Below are 27,616 nucleotides of genomic sequence, written 5' to 3'. Positions count from 1 at the left end.
TGAACACAGCCCCAGGCTATCTGAGCTTCAGTGCGAATACAAACAAAACTGAGGGACGATGTGTGAGTATCATCACCAGCAGGCTAACAACAACAACAACAACAACAACAACAACGACGACGACGACGACGACGACGACGCACGCGTCATCAGCCACGTCACCTACACTCACCACAGCATCCAAGCCACTCACACTACAGCTACACAAAATCAGACACGTGGCTGTCACCAGAAAATATTTTACCATGATATTCAAAAGAAAAAAAAACCATCATAAACTCTATTAATAACCATTGCGAAACATAAATACACGCGTCCTGTTTAACACCTCCTAATGCTACCTGTGGCCTGTAGCCACTCCTTCCTGGGAACATTCCAGCAAACGAAATAATAGTTTTTTATTTCTGATATCGGTGATAAATCTTATCAATGGATTCTAGTTGTCAATGGTCTATATTTAGAATGTTAGTTTTCACTATCTTATGAAAATACTGGAAGTGATGTGAGTTGATCTAATTACATTATGTTCAACACTATAACACAAGTTCGTGATTTTTATTTGGTTATAGAAGCACCGTTACTGTGGTAAGTAAACATTCTTATTATTATTATTATTTATTATTATTATTATCTTGACTATGTAAACACGGGATCTTTATGTCCCCGGCGGTCAGCCTTTCTTGCAGGTGTCACGTACAGAGAATCTCCCGAGACGAGATCTGAACCTGCGTCCTCTCACTCCAGTGACAACCGAGTGTTTTAACTCTACCGGCCGCCCGTGTGAATGAGTGATGGATGGAGGAGGTTAAGTTCATGGATATATCACATCTTCCCTCTTCTCCCAAAATATTCACTTCTTCGTGAAATCTTCTGCCATTCGCTGATTGTCGCCACTGTTCCACATAGCACTTATCTTGGTTCAACACATATCTATATTCACTGACAGAGTTCACGACAGAGTTCATGAGAGAGGGTGGGGACGGATGTTGTCAGGGGGGAGGGGTAAATGAGTGAGGCAGCCAGCAAGTCCAGTCATATGCTCACCTAACCTCCATCATTTTCCTACGAAGGACAAAGCCTGCACGGACACTGGTCTGTGTAATATTTGTCCAAAACAAAAATTTGTGAATAGAACTTCTCGTTGAGCTGCTCCTTGTTTATCAAAATGAAGCCGTGTGCCTCGACAAAACACATCACAGAATTATATATATGTATATAAGGCCGGTCAACGTTGTGTGAATACAGCTTTTGGCACAAGAAATGTCCGGAATCGAACCCTGGGCAGGTAAGCTGCAGCACAGGTGTGTCTTCCTGTTGCGACTGTCACAAGGCACAGAAGTCTTACTGAACATTTCGTCCAACGGTTGGTCTCAGCTGGCCTTGCAGGAGCAGTAGGACGGGATGTCAAAGAAGTTGAACTCCAGCGCCCCCTGGCGGAGACACAGCAGCGACACCTTCGACATCTCCTGTCGGCACCTGCCGCTACAACCGTTGGGGCTGCTCCTGCACACAACCATACAGCAAACGTGAGCAAAAAAACTCAACAAATTTATCAGATATATACATTTATATCTTGAGAAATAAAATGAATAAAAATGAAAAAAGGAAGAATTAAACTTTCGTGATTCACAAACATGTTGTTTGTACGGATTTCTAACTAAATTATTTGAGAATATTCACAAACTTCTTGAGATGAAGAAGAAATCACAAAAGTCCTTGAAAAGATAGTGAATATTTACTTTAACAAAAAACGTGATTACAAAATATTTATAAACATTGAAAAGATTATCCACTTATACTATTTGGGACATAAAGTTAATGAAATGAGTCACGTGTCGAGATCACGTGACCTCCCAGCCGCGGTACTCACGTGTCACAGGTGCCGACGTGGACCACCTGGTAGAAGTTGTTCAGGGTGAGCACGGTGCACTGCACTCCTGACGAGGTCGTCATCAGCCCGGACATAGTTTTAAACGCTCGTGTCCTAAAGGATATAAAACATAACCGACATTTCATAAATAAAATATGTAAAATGTACAGATAAATAAAATGTATTGAGATCCAAGTTTACAAGGGAATGCCATTCTTTGCATGTACAAGTGAATGAAGTTTGTCGCTATACCCATCAATCAACGATTCCCCAAATTATCTACCCGTTTGTTCCATCCACGACTACCACGACCACCCTGCAACTCACGTCTTGCAGCACTGGTCCATGTCCACGGTTCCCATGACACTGGCGGTAGTCAACAACCACGAGTCTGAAGCACCCGTGGAAGCTGTTGTAATGTAGGGCTGGCATTTCTTGGGATTAGCATTGCAGCTGAGCCAGAATATGTCACGTGGGGTGTAGAAATGCCTCCGGTAGTACTTGGTAACCTGATGATGTTCACAAACATCAAAGGTATTATTAACTTCTGTTTTTTTTAACATGCGTTCTTTTTTACTTACTTTTTAATCTTCGAGGAGAGATAGGTGTATGACATTATTTTCTCTCATATTTTTGTTTGATATGTTGCTATTTTGTATAGACATAATTTGTAATTGTTATCGGCCAGATGATCTTGCTTGCTGCATTTATATATCTATTTTTTATTGTTTAATTAGTACTTTTTATTTTATTTATACTTGTTAGTCGATTGATCCAGGAACCTAGGATAGCTCGATAGTTGTTTGTTTGTTGTTATTTTTACCTCTTCATACAGGGAGTCGTTTTTCGCCCCTCCACATGAAGTATTGGTGCACGAACTCCTCTTGTCGTCGGCACGGAGGAGACCCACAGGGAGAGAAAGGTCCTTGAGGTCAGGCAGGAGGTCGCCTGACGATGACCCGACAACCAAACCGGAAGATGACTGCCAGGGATGTTCAGGTGTCAGCACTGCCACTGTCAGTAGCCACAGGATCTGCGACAAATGTTTGTTTATTCTGCTTTTAAAACAATTCGAACGGTCGATTTGGGGGCAGGATTTCTGGATAGTCTACCCCCGGCCCAGCCCTAGACACGGTGAACCACTTATGGTACACAGACAAACAAGAAGATAGACTCGCTATAAGAGACTGTTACCATCCTACCTTCATATTTCAGTCTCCTTGAAATTATTCCACACTCAGCTTTGCAAGACTCACAAACACAGTTTAATGGTCTCTCCAGCCCTGAACTTTCTGTTGACAGGAACTTCAGATGCTCTCACTCAGTACCTGAAATCTCAGCTGTTTGCACAGTATGCCAACAAATATTGTTTGCCAACAACCCTTTATATTCACACCCGAGCTAATCTTCCCTCTGGTTTTCCCGTGTATCGGATTTAGTCAACCGAGCTCGGGTCCACCCTTCCGTATCCAGACACGTAATGAGTGGAGCGATGACGACTGTGAAGTTGAGGGGAATTTGTTCAGGATTCCGTCAGTGGAGAAGGCGTGACCAGACGTGACCAGACACCCGTGAGATCCCTCCCTTCTCTTCTCTACAATACCCTCCCCTCCCAACCAACCCTTTCATGAGGTCACGAACCCTTCCAACCACATCTTTACAGGCCTCGGGATATTTACCCTCCCCGACCCACCCGACCACCCCACGTCCTTTGAATGTAACGCCAAGACTTGTAACAAGATAGAGCCACAAGACCCCGAGTCACAATGACGGGTACTCTACCTTCTCCCACCCACCCCTCAAAAATATGTTTGGGGGGAGGGGCTACTTTTTTAAGACACTCGTGTTAAGACACTGACGTATGATGAAGTAAGCGACACTGCTTCCTATAAAAATATATACAATCTTACAGGGAACAAGTGAGAAAGACAGGACGACGGAGCGAGAATGTACATGTAAATTGAACAAAATAAATCACAGAGGCAGGTGCACCAACAGACAGTCCACACGTGGACAAACCGCCGGGGGAGTTATTTTACATATCGGGTGTTTCCTGAGAGAACCAAGATCACATCTCATACCCACTCATCCTGAACCTCGCTCACTTGACAGTCGGTCATTATCCAACTACAGAGTTAATGCTTTTCAACAGATTCTTTGGTGCTGACTCGACATCCTCGAAATAATGTGTCTATTAATTTCAAACTATTTTTAGCCTCTGTCGTTGGCATGGGCGTCATTAGGCCCATCCACCCTCTCTTATTTAACTGCTGTTGCTGGGTTCTTCGCTTCGAACTTCATTGTGCAATGACCAGCAAACCATCGGAAACTGATCAACAATAACAAAGATTTCATCAGCTCAGACGCCGAGATTCACTGACGTGTTTCAACCGTTGACCGCCATTAAATAATGGAGTATGTGACGTACAGCTTTACGTGACGTCTGGTGCTAAATATAGATACAAAGTCGGTTAGGACGCTTGCTAATGTTAGCTCATCATGTAGCCACTCCTCTTCGGGAAAAAAATGTTTTGCGTCTCCTGATGCAGCCTGTCATGTACTGCTGACAAACAAGATCAGTTATGTCTCACTTGTGACAACAAATACAATCGAGAAACAAACAAACAAACTTAATAAAACCCAAACAATAACATAAACTTGCTGTACAGTGTCCGAAATTTAGGTTTTGAAAATAGAGACTACCCACACCGAGTAGACATTACCCTTACATACACAGACACTGTCACTGACTAGACATCACCCACCCATTTCAGTCACCATAGATACCAAAAGACGTGCGTGCAGACACACATGGACGCTTGCTCGCCTTCGTACCCTGTTCCTGACACTCACCGACTGTAAAAGTACACATCAGTAATGACTGGTCCTGACACGAGTTATGGCAGAGTTCAGAAAGGTCATCGACTCAGCAAAGAAATTGTTTCTCACCGGGAAGTTCTGGCACAGACGAGAACTGACCTCAGAGGGCACGAGACAGAATTAACAGGTCATTGGCCGGGTGGATGCATCCGCCACAATCTTGCACAGACTGCACTGGGAGTAGATTATGTCCACAGGGTAGGTAGTAGGGGTAGGGTGGGGTGGTCAATGCATGCTAATGCCACGCACCACCCGGTGGAGTAGGATGTTTTGTTTTTGGGTGGTGCTGCCGTACAGACGGTGACAGAGAAGGTCGGTACACTCTCGATCACCACCCGATAAAGCTGTCTTGTTGATAGTCGACACCACCATGATTTGCAGCTAAGTAACCATTTTGTTATCTGTTTTATTCACGACCTGGCCGTGGTAGTAGCGGGTTGCGTGTCTCGATGACCCCTGGAGCTATGCCGACGGGAGCATAAACTCTTGGCAGGGTATCCTTGTCCAACAGACCGAGGGGTAACCAGACTGAAAGGTACACCGAGCTTGCAGGTCACAGGAGGTTGGACAATAAACTACAACTCATTCCTGTAAAAATATTGCCAGAGAAACGGAGACTAGAGACAATCCAACAAGCAATGGCAGTCGAGGGGCAGAGCAAGCAACTGAAGTTAAGACACTGATGACTAATGGACATTTCCAACATGACATCTGACCTGCTCTCAGGAAAAGAACAAAAACCAAAAAGTCTCATTGCTACTGGATGGTGGAATGTGAGAACACTAAGCCAACAGATGCATAGGACCGTCGAGCACTTCATTTATACCGAGCTGATCTTTCTGGTTTCACAGAAACAAGTTGGACAGGAAAAGGAAAGAGAACCCTTCCATAGAAAGAAAAGACATGAACATAGTTTACATTATCACAAAATGGCTAATAGGAAATAGAAATGGCAGTCAAGATTCCCCTTTAAAGATTCAAGATGGGAACATCATCACTGAAGAAAGTAAGAAAGTGAGATGGAAGGGAGCACTTTGGGCAACTGCTCAACCGACCGAAGCCTCCAGTCCTGGCTGATGTCTAGACCCCATCCCCGTGATAGAGGTAAAGAAGTAATAAAATCATATTTCTTTACTGGACAGCTGATGGTAAGAGGAGATGTAGTCGACTAAAAGTAACATTGTGAAAGTCAGTAGAGAGAGAGAGAGAGAAAAAAAAAAAACCAACAGAACTAGACAGACAACAACGGAAATCTGTAGCTGATGCCTTAAGTAGATGTCAGGTAGGTACGAAGAGGACTGATTAAGTACAACAGTATTTAAATGAGTCGTCTGCAGCCACGCACACACAAACAAACAACAAAAGAGGGAGGGAGTCGTCTAGATAATAAACAACAACGAACAAGGTTCTGTTGAAGGCGGGAGAGGGTGTGGGGCGAGTGGACTGCACACTATTCACAGGTGACACCATTTCCACGTGTCATTAATCAAGGTTCTTTGGAATTCGTCTTTACACTGAATGATATACGGTGATACAATGCGCCTCGGGCTACTCTCGGAAGGACTCATTTTCAAACTTTAACACGGAATAGCCTTCAGACATTCACGTAAACAAAATAGCAGTTTTTACAGTAAAAAATAGAAAGTCATGAAAAGATGAAGTGCCAAAAAAAACCAAACAAAAACAAAACAAAAAACAAAAAAACAAACACCCTGGGGTTCAGATTGCTTGGGTACACACACTCACCCCAAGGTTTACTCTGTTTATTTCTAAAATCACTGTCTCCGGGTGAGTTCAGCTCACGGTGTGGTCTCGCGGAGCAGGTCGTAAGGGAAAAGAAAGAAACTCCATGATTCCTTGAAGTGAGGAGTGGGGTGGACATTAAGAACTGTGATGCTGAATACTATCTATGTTGTGGGTAGAGATGAATACTATCATTGTTACGATGCCGGTGCCACTCGATGCGCTCGCTCATTCGCTGTCGTCCCCTTCCTTGTCTTGTCTCTCACTCTCCGACAGAAAGAACTGAAAGGACTGGCTGCATTGTTGGGCAAAATGCTTCTAGCTAAAGATGATTTGACACTGAAGGGTGGGTTGGTGGAGGCAGTATGAGGAATGAGATGAGACAGGGAGGTTGTGATCGTCTTGATGCACTTGCATCATAGCGCAATGAAAAAAAATCTGATTCATACTCCGCTGAAGGTTTTGCTTGCTCCACAGTTATTTTCCTTTCTTTCTTCTGTTTTAATATTGTTTAGGTTCTCTTCCTTTCTTTCCCATTGTCACTTTCAGACCGGTAGTGTGCTTCCACTTCCACTATTTGCATCTCACTAGTCCTTTAAGCAATACTCCAATAATAATAAGTAGAATGCAGCTGAGCGGACTAAGCAGACAGCCTTGTCCAGAGAATCAAAATTAATAGTCAATGCATGTCTGTTCATGCTCGAGCTGCTCAGTGACCTGTGCAGAAGAAAGTTGAATCATGAAGGACGTTTATCTCCCATTAACTATGTTCACCCTGGGGCCAAGTCTAAAAGTACGGAAATAAGAAAATGCACGGTGAAGAGTGGAGTATGTAAATACTTATTTTTATTACACTTAGTGGGGTGGGTGTGACAATGAAATGGGAAGTGGTGTGCTCTGAGATGAAATGTTGACAAAATTCAGGACTAATTTTAGCCTTGAATGTATGTGTTGTAGCATGGCTGGTGTGAGAGGTTTGTGTTGGTGGGGTCAGCAACTATCACGGCAAAGCAGCCAGCCCTGTAAACAGATGTCACATGCAGAGAAAGAACATTGTGCCCGAGCTGAAATCTGAATCCAGGACAACAAATCCTCGTGTTTGGGCACAAGATGGATATATTTAGGAGAAAGTGTTTCTCTGCTGCGATTATAGTTTATGAACATATAGTAGATTGGATAGTGTATATTGTAATATGTCTAGGCTTGTGATTACGATTGTTGGGTGTGTTGTGAAATATTATTTGCATTAGCCTTTATGTTTTAGATGAAAACCGCTGCTTCGTATTCAATGGAATTTATTAACACACAGGCCTTGGGAGAACAGTCAAAAAGTTATGAAGCCAGCTTGTGTACAGATAATACTCACAAAGTATGCACTTTATTTTATATCCAACATGAACAAAACTGTATAATAACAAATAATGTATTTATGACAGTTTTCATTGGATAAATGAAGATTGATCTGTGTACATTTTACTAAATATTTACAGAAACAATAATTACAAGGTAAACAGCTTGAACCAAATCTACAGTTGACATATTCTCCAAGCTACATATCAAATATTAAATAAGCATGTTATTTTATAATGGACATTTGTACAAATAAAGAGTAAAAAGATTGCAGAGATAGCAAGGCATGATGTTTTGTAATTTTGTTTCTTTTCTCATATGAATGCAAGCATTTGCCCAGGCATTACACACATGAGCACACCCACACAAAAATGCATGTGTACACAGCACAGCCACACAGCCTGCATCTCGTAATCATCAGAAACAGCACAAGTCCATAGCGTGGACACTTGTTTTCCCCAAACATTCCTTTTTAATGTACAGCAAGATATAATGAAGCTGCTTAAGACATGATAGGAGCTAAAGACAGTCCAGACCAGTACTAATGCAGGATTGTACAATGTCCTTATACACAAAAATGTACACAACCAACAAATTTTTTTTCTTGCCTACCAATGAAAAATATCCACAACCAAATATTCAGGAAGTAAAAGTTCTTTATAGGCCTATTTGCATTTGTGACCTTTTGAAAATGTTCAGCAGGGTGCACATAAAATTCAATGTTTCAAAGGTTGCAGTGACAAAAACATGACAGACTGTACCTTTAAGGAAGTCTGTTGGTAAACTCAAAAGACTAAAAGCAGGATTTGGTGAGCTGAACTGACAAAGTTTTCTGCTTACAACATGAGGTTTATTTTTCCAGTCTGTCGATTGTAATTTCTTCCCCACTGCTAAGACAGTTTACCAGTTATTTCAGTACTTCATGTTGCTAAGCTAACAATGGCTTTATACAAAATTAGTAATTAAACCTTAAATCCAGAAAGCATTTAATAGGCAGACTAAGGATTAGAGATACCATCACACTTAAAAATGTAAAATGTGTATAAGTTACTGTCTTCATTAATGATAAAGCCTTAAATGTTATGTATTGATCATACTGCAGACATAAACATAATAAATACAGCAGACTAATCAGTCTGCAATAGAGATTCTTTCATGAAAACAATGTAGAAAAAAACTTTTTATGCCACTGTGTACAAAAATTGAAACTGCTAAGGGTAAAAAAAAAAAATCTCCAGCTTCTATTCTTCATTAATATCATACACAACATTGGTGATTGCTGTTAAATGTTTTCAACACTAGTTTTTTGATAAACAAGGAAGAAAATTTTAAAATAAAAGACATTCTACAACATCTTTACAATATAATACATTTTTATAGTAACTGAAAGCAAACACTAAGTACAAGGGCATGTTCATGAACTGTAAATAAAGACAAACCAGCTTTAATGTAAGCAGCAAAGGGGGAAAACACACAATATCAAACATGCATTTGTTATGACTTTTAAGTAAAAGAAACACAGATTTTGCCCTAGAAAAACATATTCTTCAGCCTCATCCCCAAAGGTCTTCTGTTCTTCCAAATTTAAACACCATGGCACTGAAAATTAGTAAAGAAGCCATAAGTTAAAATGTAAATCATGATCACTTATTTATGTGCCGAGATGTGCGTGAAAACACACACACACACACTTGGATGAAAGACACTGAAGGATTCAAAGGTGAAAACAATTTAAGCTTAAAATGTTTGTAATCAAATAAAGTAGATTCAATCTTTCCTCACTAAATACACCAAAAAAGAGAAAACTTCTTTGTATTTAAAGAGATAAAAATCAGTGGTTTGGTCTGAGTACTCCAGTTTCCTCCACTTTGAATGCTTCTACATGATGTGCAATGTGTGTATGTCTTCAAGAAGGTCCATTTGATGCCTACCCTCAAAAAGGTGTGTGCCCATGCACCATGTGTGTAAAGTGCTTTGGGAGTAATGGTGCCAGGGAAAAAAAGCTATATAAATGTGCTTAACAATGACAGTGATGAACTTTATTAATCCCAATGGGCAATTTAAACATGGAAATGTGCTCAGTTACTATATGTACACATAAAGTTCTAGTTACAAGATAAAAAATTAAATTAAAACCCAATCTTTTTTACTTTTTAATAATTCTTTATTTGTATTTGGATTAAGAATGTCAGGTCAGAAAAATGAGAGGAAATACAATTTTACCACTTAGTTGTATATCTGCCTCATTATAATCAGTTAAATCTACGAACTTGTTCTGAATCACACAGTGAAAAGCATTACTACCTGAAGAAGATAAGAGCATTCTGAAGAAAGACAGCAATACCAGGCCAGTCTTTTTCCACAGCTGTAACAAAGCCAAAAACAGAGTTAGTTACTGGAATCTCTCACTGCATGTTTGAAAATTTCCACTTAACCGTGTCACTGTCACATAACTAAATTTAAACATGTGTGGTGCCATCAAGGTAATCCTAGGGATTGGTTGGTTGGTTGTTTGAGAAAAAAGTTCCTAGCACAAAATTGTTAATGATCATGGAATATGTAGGAAAGGATAAGGATGAAACATTAACAAAGACATTTATCTAAATATTCTTACAGTTGGCGACATAAACACCAAACAGAATCCATGCAGCTGAAATCAGTGCTCCAAAGGCCAATAAGAAACCGATGAAAAGCCAGACTCTGGCACCTAAGGAATGGAAATAAATATAGTTTTTTCAAAGAAGAGAATTTTAAATTTATGACTTTTAAACAGGCAAAGTATTCACCATTTCTTCTTCATCAAATTTCTAACACATCAACATTTATTAATACATTTACAATTGAATTGTGGGTACTTCATTAGAAAAGCCAAATTTTAATGAGCTTTATATATTTTCTTCACTTTTTACCTATCTGACCGATTAAATAGTAAATTAATAAACAGGCTAAGGTTATTAGTTTTAAAATATATATAACACTATATGTGAAAATGTCTAATAAAGAAATTTCAGTAATCTTAAATGTTAATTAAGTCTTTTATTGATACTTGCAAGAAATACACAGATCAAGCTTTAATCTATATAGTCAAGTTCATAAATCCTAGTTCATGTAAAGATTCATAGTGCAATCTCGCAATATCTTTTAAATCACGAGTTACAAAAGAGTTCGTTTAATGTGATACTGTAATCATATCATTAGCTTTAAAACTGACTTTCAGCTGATGCTTGTATAGTTAGTATAGTGACTGTACCTCTTTGGCCCAAACAGCCAGTAGTATATGACTCTCCTCGAATCTGACCATTTGACACAGAATTGATTCTGAAAATGAGGACACAGGACAAGAAAGGAATTAGACTTACATTCTAAAGGAAAAGTACTGAACATTGTACAGAAATACTAGAAATGTACATTTTTATTTTAAGATTCATTTTGCATTAGAACAGAGTGGCATCCACACTTGAAGGTGTGCAAAACTAGCCAGTTTGATAACTGTGTCATGCAGTATATTTCCCCCAGTTGACCCATGAGAGGGTTGGCGAAGGTAAAAAGAGTGATGTAAGTGAATGCTGCTAAACACTACTTCTACCACAGGACACATAGCCTCTACCACAAGACAAAGGAATACATTTATTTTTTACAATATTAATATTGCGACTCTCCTCCCAAGGGAGAGAATGATGTTGGTTAATATTATATCAAAAGTAGATTTTTGTTCTTAGAAGCTTCTTCCACAGTTTGGAACAGTCACAAAGTCCATTCATCTTTGAGTTTGAGATACCACTGCTTAAGGTCTGCATAACACAACAAGAGTGCTAGACAACAAGCAAATCTGATTTTGTATTTGCAAGAAACTAATCTGAATAACTGTTTCTGCCATCTGATCTATGAAAAATAAGGTAATGTGTCCAGAAGCAAATTCTGTTTTCCATGTCTACGGGCCACTGAGTTAGGATGTACTTCAAGAACAATGTTAATGTTTATATGACTCCAGGGGTGCTGTGTACTTACAAGAAGAATGCTAATGTCGATATAGCTCCTGGGGTGTGAAAGGCATGATTAAAGTCAGCCTCGTTTGGGTACAAAGCAGCTGCATCAATCACCATCCACCAGCCTGAAAAAAACTGAAAAGGCAAATTAAGTTTATAAAAAATCGCGTGAAAAATAATATATAAACAATCCTAGGAACAAAGAAATTAAACACTGTACTTAACTGTTTAACTATGTGATAATTTCATTTTGAAATCATAAAATAAATACCACATCCGTAAATAACAATATGATTTCTTTTATGATTGGGTGATGTTTCCATAAAAAATGCCTATCACAATTCTGAGAATAAAGTTCACTCTGAAGCTGTCAATCTTTCTTTTTATCGACAGACTGATGTTATTCTTATATTAAAGGTGTCTTATATCAAAGGAATTGTCCTTACCATAACTCCTGATATAATTGATGCCACAAAGTTTCTCCTTTCACCTAGCTCAATGCAGTCACACTTTGGCCAGTTGCAGTTATCCAGAAACCCAGACATCTTGCTGCTGACGCACTGTGGAAAAAATATTCGAGTAAAGACTATAAGAAGAATAAGGTCAAGAAAATCAGCATTGCTATCAATAAAAGACAAATGAAATTTCCGAGAAAGAAAAATGAGACACGGCAGATCACACAGTTTTCTTGAGTCATATCCAATTAAACTTCACAGAGATTTTTGTTTATTTGTTTGCTGCATATGATATAGACATTAAAATCTATACATTACATAATTTGCACATGAAATGAAAACTTTCCCAGTGTTTTGGGACCTTGACTACGTTGTTCATTACAGACTTCTTACAGAAGCCTCACAGTTTCTGTCACGACGATGATCGATGTTGTGATCGTTTATCATAAAATTTTATTTACTATACCTTTATAAATGTCTTATCTCGATGACGTTTCTTCTGGCGACAGTGATAGTTAAAACTATCCTTGCCCAAGAATGAAATACAAACGTTAGTGGATCATAACACTAGCTGCAGTCACCGGAAGTAAGGAAGCTGATGACGTCATTATATGAAAGTATTTTAGAGTTGTCTCAAAGACTGTCCGGGGTTGTCTCTCTTAGTCTACAGCAACTCAGCACTTGACCACATTAAATAAATTAGTTCTCGTTTTGATACAGGGCCGAGCAATTTTTTTTTTACCCCATAAAAAATAAAGTAAATGTATTTACTGGTTCTGGCACCCACCCACTAATTATCTTTTATTATTTACAATGTGTACATGTAAAACAAAGATGGGTTTGTTATAATTCATTACGTACAGTACTATAAATTTTACTGCTTATATTTCTTTTGCTACATTAGCTGTATTTAATGGACTCTTTATACCTACACTATAACTTAATTAGGAACACGCACGAGACTCTCATACTATGAGAAATTATTGCATCTCTCTTTTATTCCACTTTTAGCACTAGAAAGTGTCGGGTGTCATGATGGTGTATTTTATACAATATACACACGAGTGTGTATGTACGCGCGTTCTACTAGCAGTCTCTCTCTCTCTCTCTCGCACACACACACACGTATAGTATTCTATAATACAAATGTCACCGCAAAGTGGGTCTTGCTGGTTTTTATTCGTACCAACTGCTGTACCACAGCCACATTTCCGGGTCGTTGCTCCCAGTCGCACAGGGCCCACACGGTGTTTGGTGATAAAAGTGTCATTGTTTGAAAGCAAGTCATCATGCACTACACTATAAAAGCACATCTGCTGCAAGTGCTTGCACTCAACAGTCACAGCTCCGTAAATACTTCAACATGAATCCGGAGCCCCTCTCCCCACCCTTACTGTCGCATCCCTCTTCCCCTCGCACCCATCCTGCTGTTGGTGTAGACTCCATGCACTTGGGCAACTCACTCACAGACAGACACACCGCCGCTGGGATCACAATTCGAGTGCTCTGTGTTTGCACAACTCTTTTGTCCCGAAGGCGACTTGCACATCCTACATCACAGTGTTATTTATCCACCAGCTCCATTTTGTCAGGAATCAGATTGTGAACATGGAGGTGTGGAGCCGAAAGCCACAGAAGTTTTTCTTTTCTGTTCTATGCATCGTGCTACTGAAAGCTGCGTTAGTCCAGGCCGACTACAGCCCTAGTGAGTATAGTAGAGTAACACAGTCTGTTGTTATTTGTTCATATCAATGTCTAGTGAGCATTTTGGTTACTTATGTCAGTGTGTGTGTGAGAGAGAGAAAGAGAGAGGAGTACAAAATGGAGAAAAAAGTCAAGCATACATATTGTTACGGCCAACAACAAAAAACCCACTTTGTTTACTTCCTAAAAATATTTGCTTAATTCTTAAAAAATTTCAAAGCTTTGTCAGCTACACAGTAGATACGGTTTCCGACTAGGTGTGTTCCAGTCAAATGTGAAGGCAGTGAATAATATGTGTATAATATCCGATAACTGAGTAGTAGTCAGATTTACAGAAAGCTGAGGTGTATGAACGTATATTGACAATTTATTTTTGACCAGTTCATCACCTTATCATCAAACCTTTTATCAAGTTAACAAAGATGACATACAGGGCGTTGCTTGCCACCCGTCCTTTGTGACCCTTGTGCTTACATGCACGTTCAAAATACTTCCACAGATAGACTGGTTTTATTGCCAGTGGCTTATACTAAGTTGAGGAATAACACTATATAACCTGTTTCGTACTATATTAAAATCGTGCATGAACTCTGTCAGTGTAGTTTTGTATTTCTTAGCTCTGCTTCTCTGAAGCGTATAACTGCTTTCATTCCCTATATTTTTTGTAAATTTCATTGTGAATATTAGGAAAAGAGCCACAAACATTATTCTCAATTTCACAGTAGATGACTCATCTGCAGCCTACACAAAGCGCTAGCTACCCCAGACATTAAGATCATAAACTAGGACGATACAGTCGTTATTTATGTACAGAAGTTTATGTGAGGAAAGACCTCATAAACTAGAAACACCTAAATACACAGGTGTTATAAAGGTCAAGAAATTAGAAGGAAGGCCTCACAATCCAGGTATAGAACGAAGAACGATTTCTGATACACGGACTGGAGAGAGAGGAGAGGAGCACTTACAAGAGGTCTCATGGGAGCTTCACTAGCAAAGTCACACAGGATGGAGGTTTAGTCAAGGGTCGACTGAATATGGGTTGTAAAGAAGACTTTTCTGGTGTGAGGATGTCAGAGATTCTAAACATCTTGTCAGTTTTCTTTTTCTTCAGATGTGCTTTTGGAGTGTAGTGCATGATGACTTGCTTGTAAACAGCTTTTGCTTGTGGCAGGGATGTGGTGGTGCCATGACAAGTTAATGTCAGTAGTTACACCTTCAAGTTTGTGGTTCAGTACTTCCATGATTGGTCGACTGGTTGGATACTTGGAAATGGGGTGGCTAGATGTTCTCTCTTCTGCCTAGATGTTAGAATGACGAGAGAGAGAGAGAGAACGGGATGAGGGGAAGAGAGTGGGCGAGTCGCCTGGCGGTTTCACTCGAAACATCGTGCAACTGTTGCTAAACACGAGCTATCATATGAGAAAAGGAACATCACAAATATTTACTACTGGCTACACAGTCTCTGAGGACCAAAATCCTGAGGATTTGTCGTCTCTCCCAGTGGATCTTCAGTCCTTGACGCGGACTCATTCTCCCACCATTTTCCCAATAGTCTTGTATCTGAATCACAACTACACCCGCGTGCCAAATTCTTGCAGAAAACCAGAATGGCAGTACCCTGAGCACTGATTAGTTCTCTTTTTCATATTTTATTTTAAGGTAAAATCATTTTGAGATTTAGGGCCTCATGTGCAGATGATGTGCGGAAGGAGATCACCAATTTTCGCCACCTGGAAGTCTTGTCACCAATGAACCTACTGCATCCTTCTTGCTCTCTTAATCTGTCGGGCTGATATCTCCTCACATCAGTCAGGAGCAAGCAGGCAGCCAGTGAAAATTAAGACTTGCTGTTTCTTCCTGAACTTACAATGTGGCAATATTTCTACACATTTGTCTGTGGTGGAGTAGGATTAGCAGAAGCTGTTGAGCGTCAAAATTAATATAGGTTCTTTCTCGTTGTCTGTCTTCATTTGTTATATCAAATCACCCTCTCTGTCCATCCCATGTCCCAGTCCATCTATGTATGTTTGTCTGTCTGACTGACCTCCACGCCTTTAAAAAAATTGCAAAAGAATTTATATTATATACATTTGTTTTTTCCTTTTTGAAACTATGAAACTGTTGGAACAAAGTAGTAAATGAGAAACACGGATTCATAACACTGAATGAGATTTCAAGGGAAGTGCGCAGGGCTAGGAAGTTAGGGTTAGGGTATTTGCATCGTTGGCCAACCCACTTAACAAGGGTTTTAAAAGCAGGCACTTGACTGCGACATGTGCAAAGTGTTCGTCTTCCTGTTTGAGCAACAGCCACACAGCACGCCAGCAAACAGCTCATCCCCCCGAACTCCTCCATCCTCCACAGACTCGACTTCCTGCAGCAGGTTCCGCGATGTCGAGTGTCTCCTCCTCTCCTCTTCCTGGTCTGTCGTGTCGTAAAGGTCACACGAGCGGGGTTAGGATGCTAAGTGATGACCCTGGCCATTCTTTTCGCCATTATGGCTTTCACATTTTCTGAAAGAAAAGGGTACTTAAAATGGCGTGTGTAGAACAGACGATTTGGCTTGCACAGCTCTTTGTACAATGTACACAGTACACTGGTGGCTTCTTTTTATGGTGAGGTGAGAGATGCGCTTATTATTCAATTGTGCGTGGTTGCGTGCGTGCGTGCGTGTGTGCGTGTGCGTGTGTGCGTGCGAACCTTTGTGTATATCCCACAGTAATTTATGGAGAGCTGTAGCGCAATATCCGTGAAAATATCAATTGCGACATTACACTTCCTGTATGTCTTGATGTTCACTTTTGTACCATTGCATCCTGTTTGTGTTCATTCCTGTTTACTGTGAGTGGTTTACTGGGGAGGGGAGTGTGAACCATATGGCGCACTGCCAGTTGCCTCTTGTGGACATCATCAATTAATCAACTGACACACAGTTTTCATGCATGAATTTGTTGCATGTATTTATAACAGTTACTCAGATAGCCTCTTTTACAACTACCAAAGTCCGGTTTCCTCCCAAACCTGCTGCTTATTAAAGACTAATGATCTGTCAGCTGTTTAGTATGTGAGTACTTTCCCCAAGTGTGCAACACCCTGACTCTTCCGCTTAACGAGGGCTTGATGTTCTGACAATAAATGATTTGTTGAGTTGTCAAATTTGTGGAAGTAACTAAAGAGTCACATGATCACGACAGGCAGGGTCTCATAGCTATACTTTCAAGCCAGTCTTCATTACGAATGATACTTGTGATCCAAGTCCCTGTTGTTCCCAAAGAACTGCCTTTGAAGTGGAGTTCCCACTTGCCATGTCTCGTTTCTATCTACATTCAGATGAGGCATTTATTTAGGACGCGCTCAGGGGTAGCAAAGACTGTCCTCCCTTCCCGAGAATCGAACTTTGAAACAAGTTATTGTGACGTGAGATGTTTTCAATAATACATCCACTTGTATTTCGCTATGTCAAGACCAGCAACATACACACACATAATGCAAAATAGCAGAGTTTATTCATAAATATATGCAGGCAAAATTCCAAATCTTCACAAATATGCTGCACTAGTATATCTTTTGTGCGTGAAGATTCTTCCAGTCACTTCTCTCAAGACAGGGAGGGTAATATTCCACTAGATGTTTGGGAAATAGTACTGAGCACTGAGCTTTACCCGATCTGACTAAACTTGCAAACTACTCAACTTTTAACGCCTGAGGTTGCTTTGCAGATTTTGAGTGTCCTCTGACCCTGACCACCAAATACTCGCAGAGGACAAAGGTACCCGACGACCGTTTGTTGTTGTCCTCGCGGACCAACTTCACCTTCGGTGTCAAAACCTGCAGCAACATCAAGATAATCCTCGGTGTGAACGACGAGAATGAGTTCTGGATAACATTGGACTCTTCTGGATACCTTTCACTTCAAGACGGTGATGACTGTAGTGATTTAATTGATTCTTTCTTGGATGAGGCCTGTAATGAGTCGCGGTATTTCTCTATCAGCTGGGACACGAATTTACAAGTGAGGGATCCTTCCAGTAATGGAACAGTGTACTTGAACAACCCCTTACCTCCGCCAGTGACCATAGACTACGTGTTCCTCATTAGCTGGGATAGCGAAAAGAACAAAACAGAGTGGATCATTGGTGAGAGGAATATTAGTCACTCACACGAACAGCTTTCAATCGCACACGTACTCTCTCTCTCACACACACACCACTACTACTACTGTGTGCTCTCTTCTCCTGTATCCAGCTCGTTCACACACGCACGGTAAGAAATGACATACCCAATGTGTAATTATAGTTACACTATTACAGTTCCTCCCACCCTTACCTAAAAAAGGTCGAACATTTGGTTTTGTTTTCACAGTTTAACACGAAGTTTGTGTACAAGAGTTATCCAAACATATTCATATATTCGATGTGTGTCCGCTGACGTAGGTCCACCGGGTACTCATTGTCGTCGTCCCTACCATCAATGTGTTCTTGATAGATTATTTTTTCTGAAGTCGTTCTAAATGGTAGTATAACAATACTTTAAGAGACAATAATTAACAATAATAGTAACAAAAACAATTACAAATATACGTTTTCGAAATCAATAGAATTTCAGTTTATGTTTAATATTCTTTCTTTTCATTCAGATGCTGACTGCAGCATTGGAGCTGGTGAGAAATATCTTACGAGCAACATCAAATATAATTTTTAAAAATTCTCGTTTAAGTGTGTGTGTGTGTGTGTAAGAAAGAACGCAATGGTTTGTAACAACATAGAACCGAAGAAAATGCCAGGCTCCCCAACCCGGTCAAGAGGAAGAGTATTCCAGAAGAAAACACAAAACAACAGCAAAAATCAACTTTTTCTCATCCCTTTTACAATTTGTGCTACTGAGTCTCTCAAAGGTGCCGTTACATCAAAAAATAAGAAAAGAAAGAAAAAATAGAAGGGGGTGTGTGGGGGTGGCATCAGAGGCTCGCACCCATACCCACGCCCAGGCTCTTACAAGTAAATCACTCGCCATCAGCCCACTTTTTCTGTTAATTGTCCCGTTCCCAACTGATTGATATTTGTTTACTAGCAGGTGTTTGACAAAGAGAGAGAGAGAACGGCTGGGTGTGCTAGCATAAAATTCACACATCTAAATCGTTGACAGAATTAGGATGTGTACAATTAATTTGCTCAGAGTGTGTGTAGTCACACCCTTCACCTTCTACTGAGTGGATTCAGACTGTGTGATGAATTGTGATTGGGTCATCTTTTGTTGCGGAAGCAAACTTATTTAGTCAGAACAAAACAGTTGCTTACATTTGTACTAGACCTCTAGTTTGTGTGTCTGATCATGCAATCAAATGACAGCATACAATTATATTCTCTAACCTCTACAGAAGCGCCATCCACTGTTACCCGAGGTCACCTGGCAGGTGCTGTAATCGCAGGTAAGATGGAGGCTAGTGTTATTGTGCATCCTCTCGTACCCCGGTCACACATTCTCCCCGAACCCATCCACCCAGCTATGGTCCCAAGTCAATGTCTTTTTGTAGCTGGCAGTGCAAAGCTTTTTAAAGCCATTGTGTTTATTTATTTTTATCGTGTTGTTTTCTATTCACATTGGAATGTACGTGTGGATAGCAGCCTCATGAGCACCGGGATCGCTGCTGTAGGCTAACATCTACTCATTTAACATCTTCAAACGTGTGTCTATGTTCGTACGTGTGTGTTTCTGATAGATCGAGAGAGAAAGAGAGAATGAGAAATTCTTACTTTAGTAAGAAAATAAAAACATACCCACATCTACACATTGCAGCATTGATTGCTGGGATTCTTCTGGGAGGTGCTGGAGTTTACTTTGGACCAGACCTTTGGGAACTCAGGTTCGTGTTCAATAAATATCGCTGACTTAGTCTCAACATCCTAAAATTTTTGTAAAACAGTTATTAACAGATTAACAAACTAGCACCAAAGATATATTAAATACATTACTGTTATTTATTAAAATTTTGAGTATTTGATGGATATATATTTTTATGTGTGCATATAAATATAATATATATACACGTAATTATTCATCGTGGTGAAAAAAAGGGAATTTACTCGATCGAATATTTATCAAGCCTTACACAGTGTTGCTTCCCTTCGTTAAGAAATATCGCGATATATACCATATCAAGCAAGATAATGAAGTCAAACTACCTTTAAAGCATTCAAAATATAGTCACAATCATAACATGTGTGGTTGTAATACCATGTCAGTCATCTGCACTCTGTCTTTCAGTTGTGTATCCTTTGTCACCAGCGTGTACACGCACCATGGTTGATGTCATGTCGAGTGACGATAGAAAAAGGTTAAGAACTACAACAAATATTGATGCAATTTATTATACAATAATAATAAGTTAGCCTTTTATCAAAGTTTGCCAGAAAAGGTTTAAAAATTGTTCAATATTCTGTTGTAGCAAGGAGAGACTCCCTGCTCTATGGAGGCGCAAAGCAAACACCACAGACGAAGCAGAACTTTCCGAAGTCTTGGACGGGAAGCGGGCGCCGACCCCTGAAAAGTCCAACACCAAAGACGACGAAAACCCAGAAGAAAAAGGTTACATCTCCATGGGTGTCGCCAAACGCAGGGCTCCTTCCAACGCCTACACGCCATGCACCGTCGCCACGGCAACGCCGCCCTCCAGGCCCACCACTCAGCGCCAGGGCGTCAGCAGGACCGAGGGCGCCAGGCCCACCGAGAGGGCCAAGTCGACGTCTGACGTCAAGCGCGCGGCTGTGAGTCAGCCTAAGACCAAGCAGTCGACCAAAGCTTCTGCCAAGCCCTCAAAGACTGTGGCTAAAGTTCACAAGGAGGAGGAGGAGCCAGGCGAGATTTATGCAAATGAAGATGCGCCAGTCTACGAGGGTATGAAGCGCGACTTGCCCATCTATGAAAACCGCAACACTGGAATGTACGAAAGTCTCAATGTAGGGAAGTAAATTTTCAGATATCTGAGAATGAAGGGTGAATAAAAAAATAATAATAATAAACCGGACAACAAGATGTCCTTTTTTTTTTAAATGGACCGCCGAGCTTTGACAGGAGCAGCTCAGCAGTTCATGGGAAGACAGTCTGTGGACAGATGGCAGCATTTGTCTCCTGCGTTCTCAGACCATGTGCCTGTCACAGATTTACAGAGCACGGAAGACAGAAAGAGAGAGAGAAAGAGAGTTGAGCAGCAGATGCATGTTAATGATGGGGGTTGTCGGAGGGTGTCGCGGTTTCAAAGATTTTGATTTTTGCAAAATACGATTGGCAGTATGGTTAGTTGTTGTCAAGGCGACAAATCACAAAAGCTAGATATATGTGATATTTGTTCTCCATTCGCGTGATTTTAAAGGCACACCCAAAATTATTTAATTGTATTCCGTTTGTCCATCGCAAGCCTTCAAAGACAGTTATACTTTAACCTATATTGTGGACACTGCATCATGAAAAGTGAAGCTGATGGTCTTGCAAGACCTACTCATGGCAGCAGTCGTCACTGACGTCAATGATTCAATTTCTATCATTTCAATTGTGCTTTTTCCCAAAAGTAATTAAAAGTACACACGACATTTTATGAAAAAAATAATAACCTCTTTTTGATTTGTCGGCAACACCAAGTTTTATTTTCTATTCGGCAAAAGTTCTGGACACTTGTAATCGTATTACCTTCCTCGCCTCATCTTTATAATTGAGTTCTGTCGAGACTGGGTTTCTCTTCACTGAGTAGTAGATTATATAACACAAGGTGAGAAACATTAAACGTGTTGATTGTAAAGGTTGGAACAGTTATTTTGGTGCGAAAATTCACACCTTTTCCTGTTCAGATTTCTGATAGATATTTTTATTGTTAATATTACTTCAATTCTCTTCATGTTTTCTTCGAATGTCTATAAATGTATTTGGACAACAACCAGCTTTCATTTATCTACCTGTGTAGGAAGACCTTTTTTGTAGCAGGTCTTAACACCTGTATGTTGTTGTTAAATGTCCATGAATGCTTGTGGCTAAACTAACAACATTTTAAAAAACCAAATTAATTCTTTCTTGTAATCGTTTGCAAGAGACTTTTTTCTTGCGGAAATCGAAGTTCTTTTGTTAATAAGATTTTTTTTAGTGGCAGAAGAGGAGAGAAAATAAGTGAACATTTTTTTTTTTAATCCTGCGGACAAAGAGGTGAAAGATGAAGAATCACGAATGTATAAATCCACTGTGGCTAAGTAGGGAAGAGAAGGAGGGGAAGAAAATGTGTTTACACAAACACACACTCTCTCTATCAGAACCAATTATCAAGTCTTGCAGGATCAGATATCGATATATCGATCTATAACAATCCAGCAAGTGTTATTGAAGTAAACAATGTTGCAATAACAAACAAACAAAGGCTTTATTTAACAAAGCGATCCCTAATTGTTCCAAGTGGTGTGATTATTGTGAACAACTACGCAGGTGCTAAGGGGAGGGGTCATGTTCACCTCCATCCTCAGCCCCACTTCCCGGGGAGGAATAATTACCAAGTAACATCTTGTCATCGGAAATGTTGCAGACTTTTTCTCCCTCCTTTCTCCCTTCTGTCTTTTTAATCGTCACAACTGCTACTCAACTTTAAGGAAAATCGGAAAGTTTCAACTTTTATGTTTTTTTTTTTATTTTACAAAATTGTCTTTTCGTTTTTCTTGTTGACTTTTTATTTTTTTCAGTGTGAACATTTCTTTACCGCCATTAATCTTCGACATCGTCTCGGATTTTTCTTACATTGTAAAATCACATTTTGCGCCTAAAAACAAACCTTTATACGTGTCGATGGTTGCGAGTTTTTCTTGTTTAACTTTCCAATCTCTGGCAATCAGCTGACAGCTGCGGAAACCGATACTTTCTCCTCCCCACCTTCCTCCCCTCCCTACTTCGCGATGCTCCAGCGCTGTGTGAGCCTGGATGTTAATTGAATCACTTCCGGTTTTTACGCCTACTCTACATCAGTCTGCAGAAAGTCGGCATTAATTCACAGATGTATTTTGTGTTTTTGTTTGGGGATGGGGAGATGGGTAGGTTGTTATTGCCATCTGTAACAAGGCAAAAACAATCGTCAGCGTGGGTAGATGACTGACTCTGTTTTTCCGAATGAGTCGGCTTTCAAGACGAAGAAGACTGTTTGGAACGGAAATTTTTAGTCCGTATCTTAGCATATGAGATGTTTTCAGAATTGTAACCTCTCTTCTTCTCAAATTTCTTCTGATTTACAGCAAACTTTAACGGTGAGATTTTAAAAATAGACTTCATGCTGTGATGTCACTACTTGAATTATTATCATGTGAGGTAAGGAAACAATATGCCGGATGTCTCAGCTGATTCTAAAACAGATGTTTATTTTGGTGAAGTTTATTTTTAAATAGACAAATTTGCTAACAATTAACTGCTTCGGTATCACCTAAAGAAGCTGATGCTATATCCTGTGTCTCACTTGGTTCTAAAAGAGGAGTTAATTTTTAATTCCGGATATGAAATATAAATTTAGAACAGATGAAAAAGCAGAAGCAGATGTTTTTATTTTCTTGCCACTTGTCATCCATTTCTTTCCTGTTGTTACACGATCTATACAGGCAAAGCACGGTTCGCATCCAACCACGTTTTGTAATGTTCCAAAAAAAGAAGCACGCCATTTACCTGATGGTATTCCACACCACATTAATCTACCTAAAAAATTATATATTTTTTAACACTCACTTTGCTCTGTTTCAAACACAGACCTAGTTGATCTCAAGCTTACTTTCTTTCTTTCATGCATGCTTTTTTTCTTTTGTTATGAGAGTATCTGATCCAATCGTGATTTTTCAAGTTTTTAAAAAAAATGATTTATTTTATCGAAATTTTCAAGCTTTAAAGCCAAAACTAGGTTTCGATGAGTTTCAAGGAGGCTCATCTGACCAAGCATTCTTGTCGTTTTTGTCCGTTTTACCCCACATCTGGCTTCCGCCTGTCAAATTACGCTGCAAATAAGCAGTCTCGTGTTGATTGGCTGGAAGGATCACCTGACCCTGCTGACATGCGCACTCTGCGATCCCTCGGTGCTTCCTGTATTTTTTGTGTTTAACTTGCGCTCCTGTCACAGCATTTCTTTACGATTGAGCTTTTCCGTTCGTGAGCTGTGACAAAAGTATAATTTCTAACCACAAGAAAACATTTGGTTGAGGTGGGACCGCCATACTTGTAACGATTCCATTTCACTCAAAAAAAACCTGATGGTTTACCTGTTAGGTTTACTATGTTGTGCGATATTTTGTGATGTGGAAATGAGTAGAGGGGTACACACTCCACCAGTTCTGGGTGTGGTTGCCGGGTGTCATTAAACCCTACTTTTGTAAGTTCTTGCGAGTACCGACACTGTACTCCGCCTTTGTATTGTGTAATATTTTTTTTACAATAACCAGCAATTGTAAGTTTTGTATTGTACTAATGGTGTCACTTCAACCTTGTTCAACAAGATTTGCCTTGAATATAACAGTTTCATACTGCAGCAGCCTCTACAGAAGTTGGTTGGTTTATTTAGTAGGAAAGTGCTTCAACCTTGAGACGATTTCGCACTACGAGAGGAAAGGAAAGGGGAGGAAGAAACCGGAGTGCCGGAAGAAAACCCCCGACACCCAGTCCTACAAACAGATATTACAAAGTGTTTTCGGGACGAGATCTGAACCCAGAGCCTCTCTACTGAAGTTGTATACGAAGCTGTGTGCGATTGATTTGTTAAAAACTAATCAACTATTTCAGTTGGATAGAAGAATTGAGAATCTAACATGTTCAACTGACGGAAATGTCTTTTTGGGATGTAGTGATGTTTGTTTAGTTGTCGAAAACAAGATTCAGTCAATGCATGTTTTTTTGCCAAATATAATCTGATAAAAATTGATTCATTATTTTCCTGACTGTTCATACTACTGTTCGGTTGCAGGGCAAGAATAATTTTTTTTCAAAATAGCTAAAGTGATGTTTGGAAAGTTTCATTGTTTTAAAAGTCTACTAAAACTCACAATGAACATGCAGAGTTTATTATCTATCAAATACATTAACCAACTAAATTGAGATATGTATAATTTATTCACTTTCGTTGGAATTTGTCAATAACCTGGTTGGTCGTTTTTAGCATTTTTGATAAATTTGTTTAATGTCAATGATCTGAAGGAACGTTGGCAATGTTAATTTTCTTTGAAATATATATTTGTGATTGAATGAAAGATAGTCGATCTTGTTTATTGTGTTTGTATTGATGATCTGAATAACCTTTCTAGAATGCATTCTCTTTAAAAAATAAATTATCAACCTATAGTTACAGATTCAACAGGTTTTTATATGAAACATTTCAAATATTTGCTGGTAATGTTTCTGTGATTCATCGATGTCGTGGGCGCTCAGATTTAAACAATTAATTTTTTTTCAAGAACAAATGATTCACTCTAAGTTTCATGCATATTTAATGAGACAGTTTCACTAATTTTATGAAACTCAAAGCTGGATAAAAAATTTATTATTATAAGGTAACATTGCATACCTGATTTCTAACATTTTTGTTGAATATTTGCTAAACAACAGCAAAACAACACCAACCAAAAAACTAATAATTCTTTCATCCTTGGGTTTTTTTTTCGCTCTTTCTCACTCTATTCTTCTCATATTTTCTTTGTTTCTCTTCCTTTTTCCTTTCCATCTTTTTTCATATCCTTTCTTTCTCTACCATTTCTCACCAATCTTTAAAAGCTAACGAAACTGTTATTGTGAGATGTCGTCCTTTGAGCGCTCACACCTCTGTGAACGGGAAAGATGCGCGCGCATACTGCTCGTGCTCCTGCTTCTCCAGCAAACCCACAAAAAGATGTTTTAATTAAGGTAATACGAGAAGTGAGGCATAGCAAAGGAAATTAAGCAGACGACTCCTTTTGACAGGAACAAAGAGGAAGAAGTGGAGCACACAGATTGCCGAGGGCCAAACAAAGAAAATCTGATTACATAAGATAAACAAAATGGACGTCAACAAGCAAAATTTTGAACTCAACCTGATCCATGGAGCCAATCCCATTAACTGATAAACTGATAATTCGTAAAAAAAAAAAATTAGTAAAGTGCATAATATTTGATTTGGGGAAGCTCAGTACTGGATAATATTTCTCTAAATTCTGTTTTCAAGTTACACACCTACAAATATCACAAAGGTGAGGATAGTGTATAGATACATTTACTGGCAATGTGAAACATTTTAGCCAGTGTAAAGATGTAAACATGCTGGTTACGATTTTATTCTTTCTGTGAATACTATATTTGTAGAAGTAAACCTCAAGAAGGAAACAACAACAATATTTACCCAGGAAATAGACAATATCAAAGTCGCTTGAGCTTGCTTCCGACTTCTTCTGATCTTTGTTGTTGTTGTTGTTGTTGTTGTTGTTGTTGTTGTTGTTATAAATACACGATTACTCTATAAAAGGATGTAGCCTACAGCCAAACAAGAAGAGGGTGTGACATGGGATATGTATTAACCCCAAAAGATGAGGATTAATGTATTTGTTATTTTTTGTTTAATGTGTCGATGATCTGTGATATTTTTAGACTTTTAAATTGGTTGAAATTAGTAATATGAGTCACAGAAAACAAAGGTGTCGGGTTTGCCGTCTTAGAAACTGGGGTGAAGACAGTTACATCAACGAGAGAAAACAATTTTTTGTCTTATTTCACAAAATAAAATGGATTTGTTTATTTGAATAACTTGTTCTTTCAAAGTCTGCCCCGAGCATAGCTGCTTCTTCGTGTTGGTGTGTCCACAGAGCAAAGTTGTTCCCTCAGGTTCCTACAAACAATGGACTTCATGTGAGGTTCTTGATTACATGCATTACTGTATTTTACAACACCATCATTTCTTTCAGAGCTAATGAGATTCATTTTTCCCAGAAACCCAGTTTCTAGTTTCGCCTCTTGCCTGTAGGCGGTCACTTCCATTTATCTTCGAGATTCGTGAAGCGGACTGCAAACCATTTGTGTCTATCATTGGGAGGAAAACATTCAGAACTAGGAGGTGAGGGTGGTGTAGCAGGATGGGGATGTTAATTGGAACAAGAGGCTGAAGATCGCCACAGGATCCGAGAAGAGCCGGTAATTCAAGGAGACAAAAGATTTAAAAAAAAAGAAAAAAAAAAGAACAAGAAAAAGAAGAAGAGATGGATAAAGAACTTAGTTATTAAATTTGCCGTTTTGTCGAAGAAACAAAAATCTAGAGTTGTCTAAAAGCATAACTGAATGATTATGACATAGAGACCAAGTGTAATAATCGGGGAAAATAAACAAAAACAAAACTTCCTGACGTCATCTATAAACACTAAAAATGTCTGTCCACATAATTGGCATCAGTCGTGTTCTTTCCATCTCCACTGACGGTTTTCTTTTCTGTTTAGAAAAACGGATAAGGGAGAGTCGAACCAGACACTTTTCCGAAAAACGAATCTGTGAGAGCTGGCTTGCTTTTGCTTTTGTGTAATGGACGTGAAACAACATCCGGGTGTCCTTCTCTGTTTGGTCGGCCATGATTTTTGTCTTCAACGTGCAACTGCGCCTCCGCTCCATCCAACGAA

At 39.5% G+C, this 27,616-nt stretch overlaps 3 protein-coding genes across 3 annotated transcripts; 1 reads left to right on the top strand and 2 right to left on the bottom strand.

Annotated features, from left to right (window-relative positions):
* Window positions 1–221: 221 nt before the first annotated feature.
* LOC112566591 lies at window positions 222–3,573 on the bottom strand. The gene is made up of 5 exons (XM_025242841.1): window positions 3,073–3,573; window positions 2,694–2,903; window positions 2,198–2,379; window positions 1,871–1,984; window positions 222–1,503 (listed from the first exon to the last, which is right to left on the bottom strand). Exons 1-5 carry the CDS (start codon window positions 3,076–3,078, stop codon window positions 1,371–1,373), a joined length of 645 nt encoding a protein of 214 aa, XP_025098626.1. The 5' UTR covers window positions 3,079–3,573; the 3' UTR covers window positions 222–1,370.
* Window positions 3,574–7,838: 4,265 nt separating this feature from the next.
* Window positions 7,839–12,906, bottom strand: LOC112566592 (transmembrane protein 50B-like). Its single transcript, XM_025242842.1, has 7 exons — window positions 12,751–12,906; window positions 12,276–12,389; window positions 11,852–11,964; window positions 11,094–11,161; window positions 10,458–10,550; window positions 10,148–10,208; window positions 7,839–9,442 (listed from the first exon to the last, which is right to left on the bottom strand). Exons 2-7 carry the CDS (start codon window positions 12,372–12,374, stop codon window positions 9,397–9,399), a joined length of 480 nt encoding a protein of 159 aa, XP_025098627.1. The 5' UTR covers window positions 12,375–12,389; window positions 12,751–12,906; the 3' UTR covers window positions 7,839–9,396.
* Window positions 12,907–13,625: 719 nt separating this feature from the next.
* Window positions 13,626–25,234, top strand: LOC112566295. Its single transcript, XM_025242371.1, has 6 exons — window positions 13,626–13,989; window positions 17,711–18,127; window positions 18,628–18,651; window positions 19,369–19,419; window positions 19,788–19,854; window positions 20,437–25,234. The coding sequence occupies exons 1-6, from the start codon at window positions 13,893–13,895 to the stop codon at window positions 20,957–20,959; spliced, it is 1,179 nt and encodes a 392-aa protein (XP_025098156.1). The 5' UTR covers window positions 13,626–13,892; the 3' UTR covers window positions 20,960–25,234.
* The last annotated feature ends 2,382 nt before the right edge of the window (window positions 25,235–27,616 follow it).

Source organism: Pomacea canaliculata, linkage group LG6 (genome assembly GCF_003073045.1).
Source record: "Pomacea canaliculata isolate SZHN2017 linkage group LG6, ASM307304v1, whole genome shotgun sequence".
Classification (NCBI taxonomy): Eukaryota; Metazoa; Mollusca; class Gastropoda; order Architaenioglossa; family Ampullariidae; genus Pomacea; species Pomacea canaliculata.
This window is presented reverse-complemented; position numbering and strand designations above follow the sequence as displayed.

Bases quoted from the DNA above. Each gene is read 5' to 3' on its own strand.
- LOC112566591 (XM_025242841.1), bottom strand. The intron at 1,985-2,197 runs GTGAGTTGCAGG...TATATCCTTTAG, and splicing joins ATGGACCAGTGCTGCAAGAC to GACACGAGCGTTTAAAACTA. The intron at 1,504-1,870 runs GTGAGTACCGCG...GGTTGTGTGCAG, and splicing joins CACGTCGGCACCTGTGACAC to GAGCAGCCCCAACGGTTGTA.
- LOC112566592 (XM_025242842.1), bottom strand. From the start codon at position 12,374: ATGTCTGGGTTTCTGGATAACTGCAACTGGCCAAAGTGTGACTGCATT. The intron at 11,965-12,275 runs GTAAGGACAATT...TTGCCTTTTCAG, and splicing joins CAATTATATCAGGAGTTATG to TTTTTTTCAGGCTGGTGGAT. The intron at 10,551-11,093 runs GTACAGTCACTA...TCCATTCCTTAG, and splicing joins TGGCTGTTTGGGCCAAAGAG to GTGCCAGAGTCTGGCTTTTC.
- LOC112566295 (XM_025242371.1), top strand. From the start codon at position 13,893: ATGGAGGTGTGGAGCCGAAAGCCACAGAAGTTTTTCTTTTCTGTTCTA. The intron at 18,128-18,627 runs GTGAGAGGAATA...CTTTTCATTCAG, and splicing joins CAAAACAGAGTGGATCATTG to ATGCTGACTGCAGCATTGGA. The intron at 19,855-20,436 runs GTTCGTGTTCAA...ATTCTGTTGTAG, and splicing joins CCAGACCTTTGGGAACTCAG to CAAGGAGAGACTCCCTGCTC.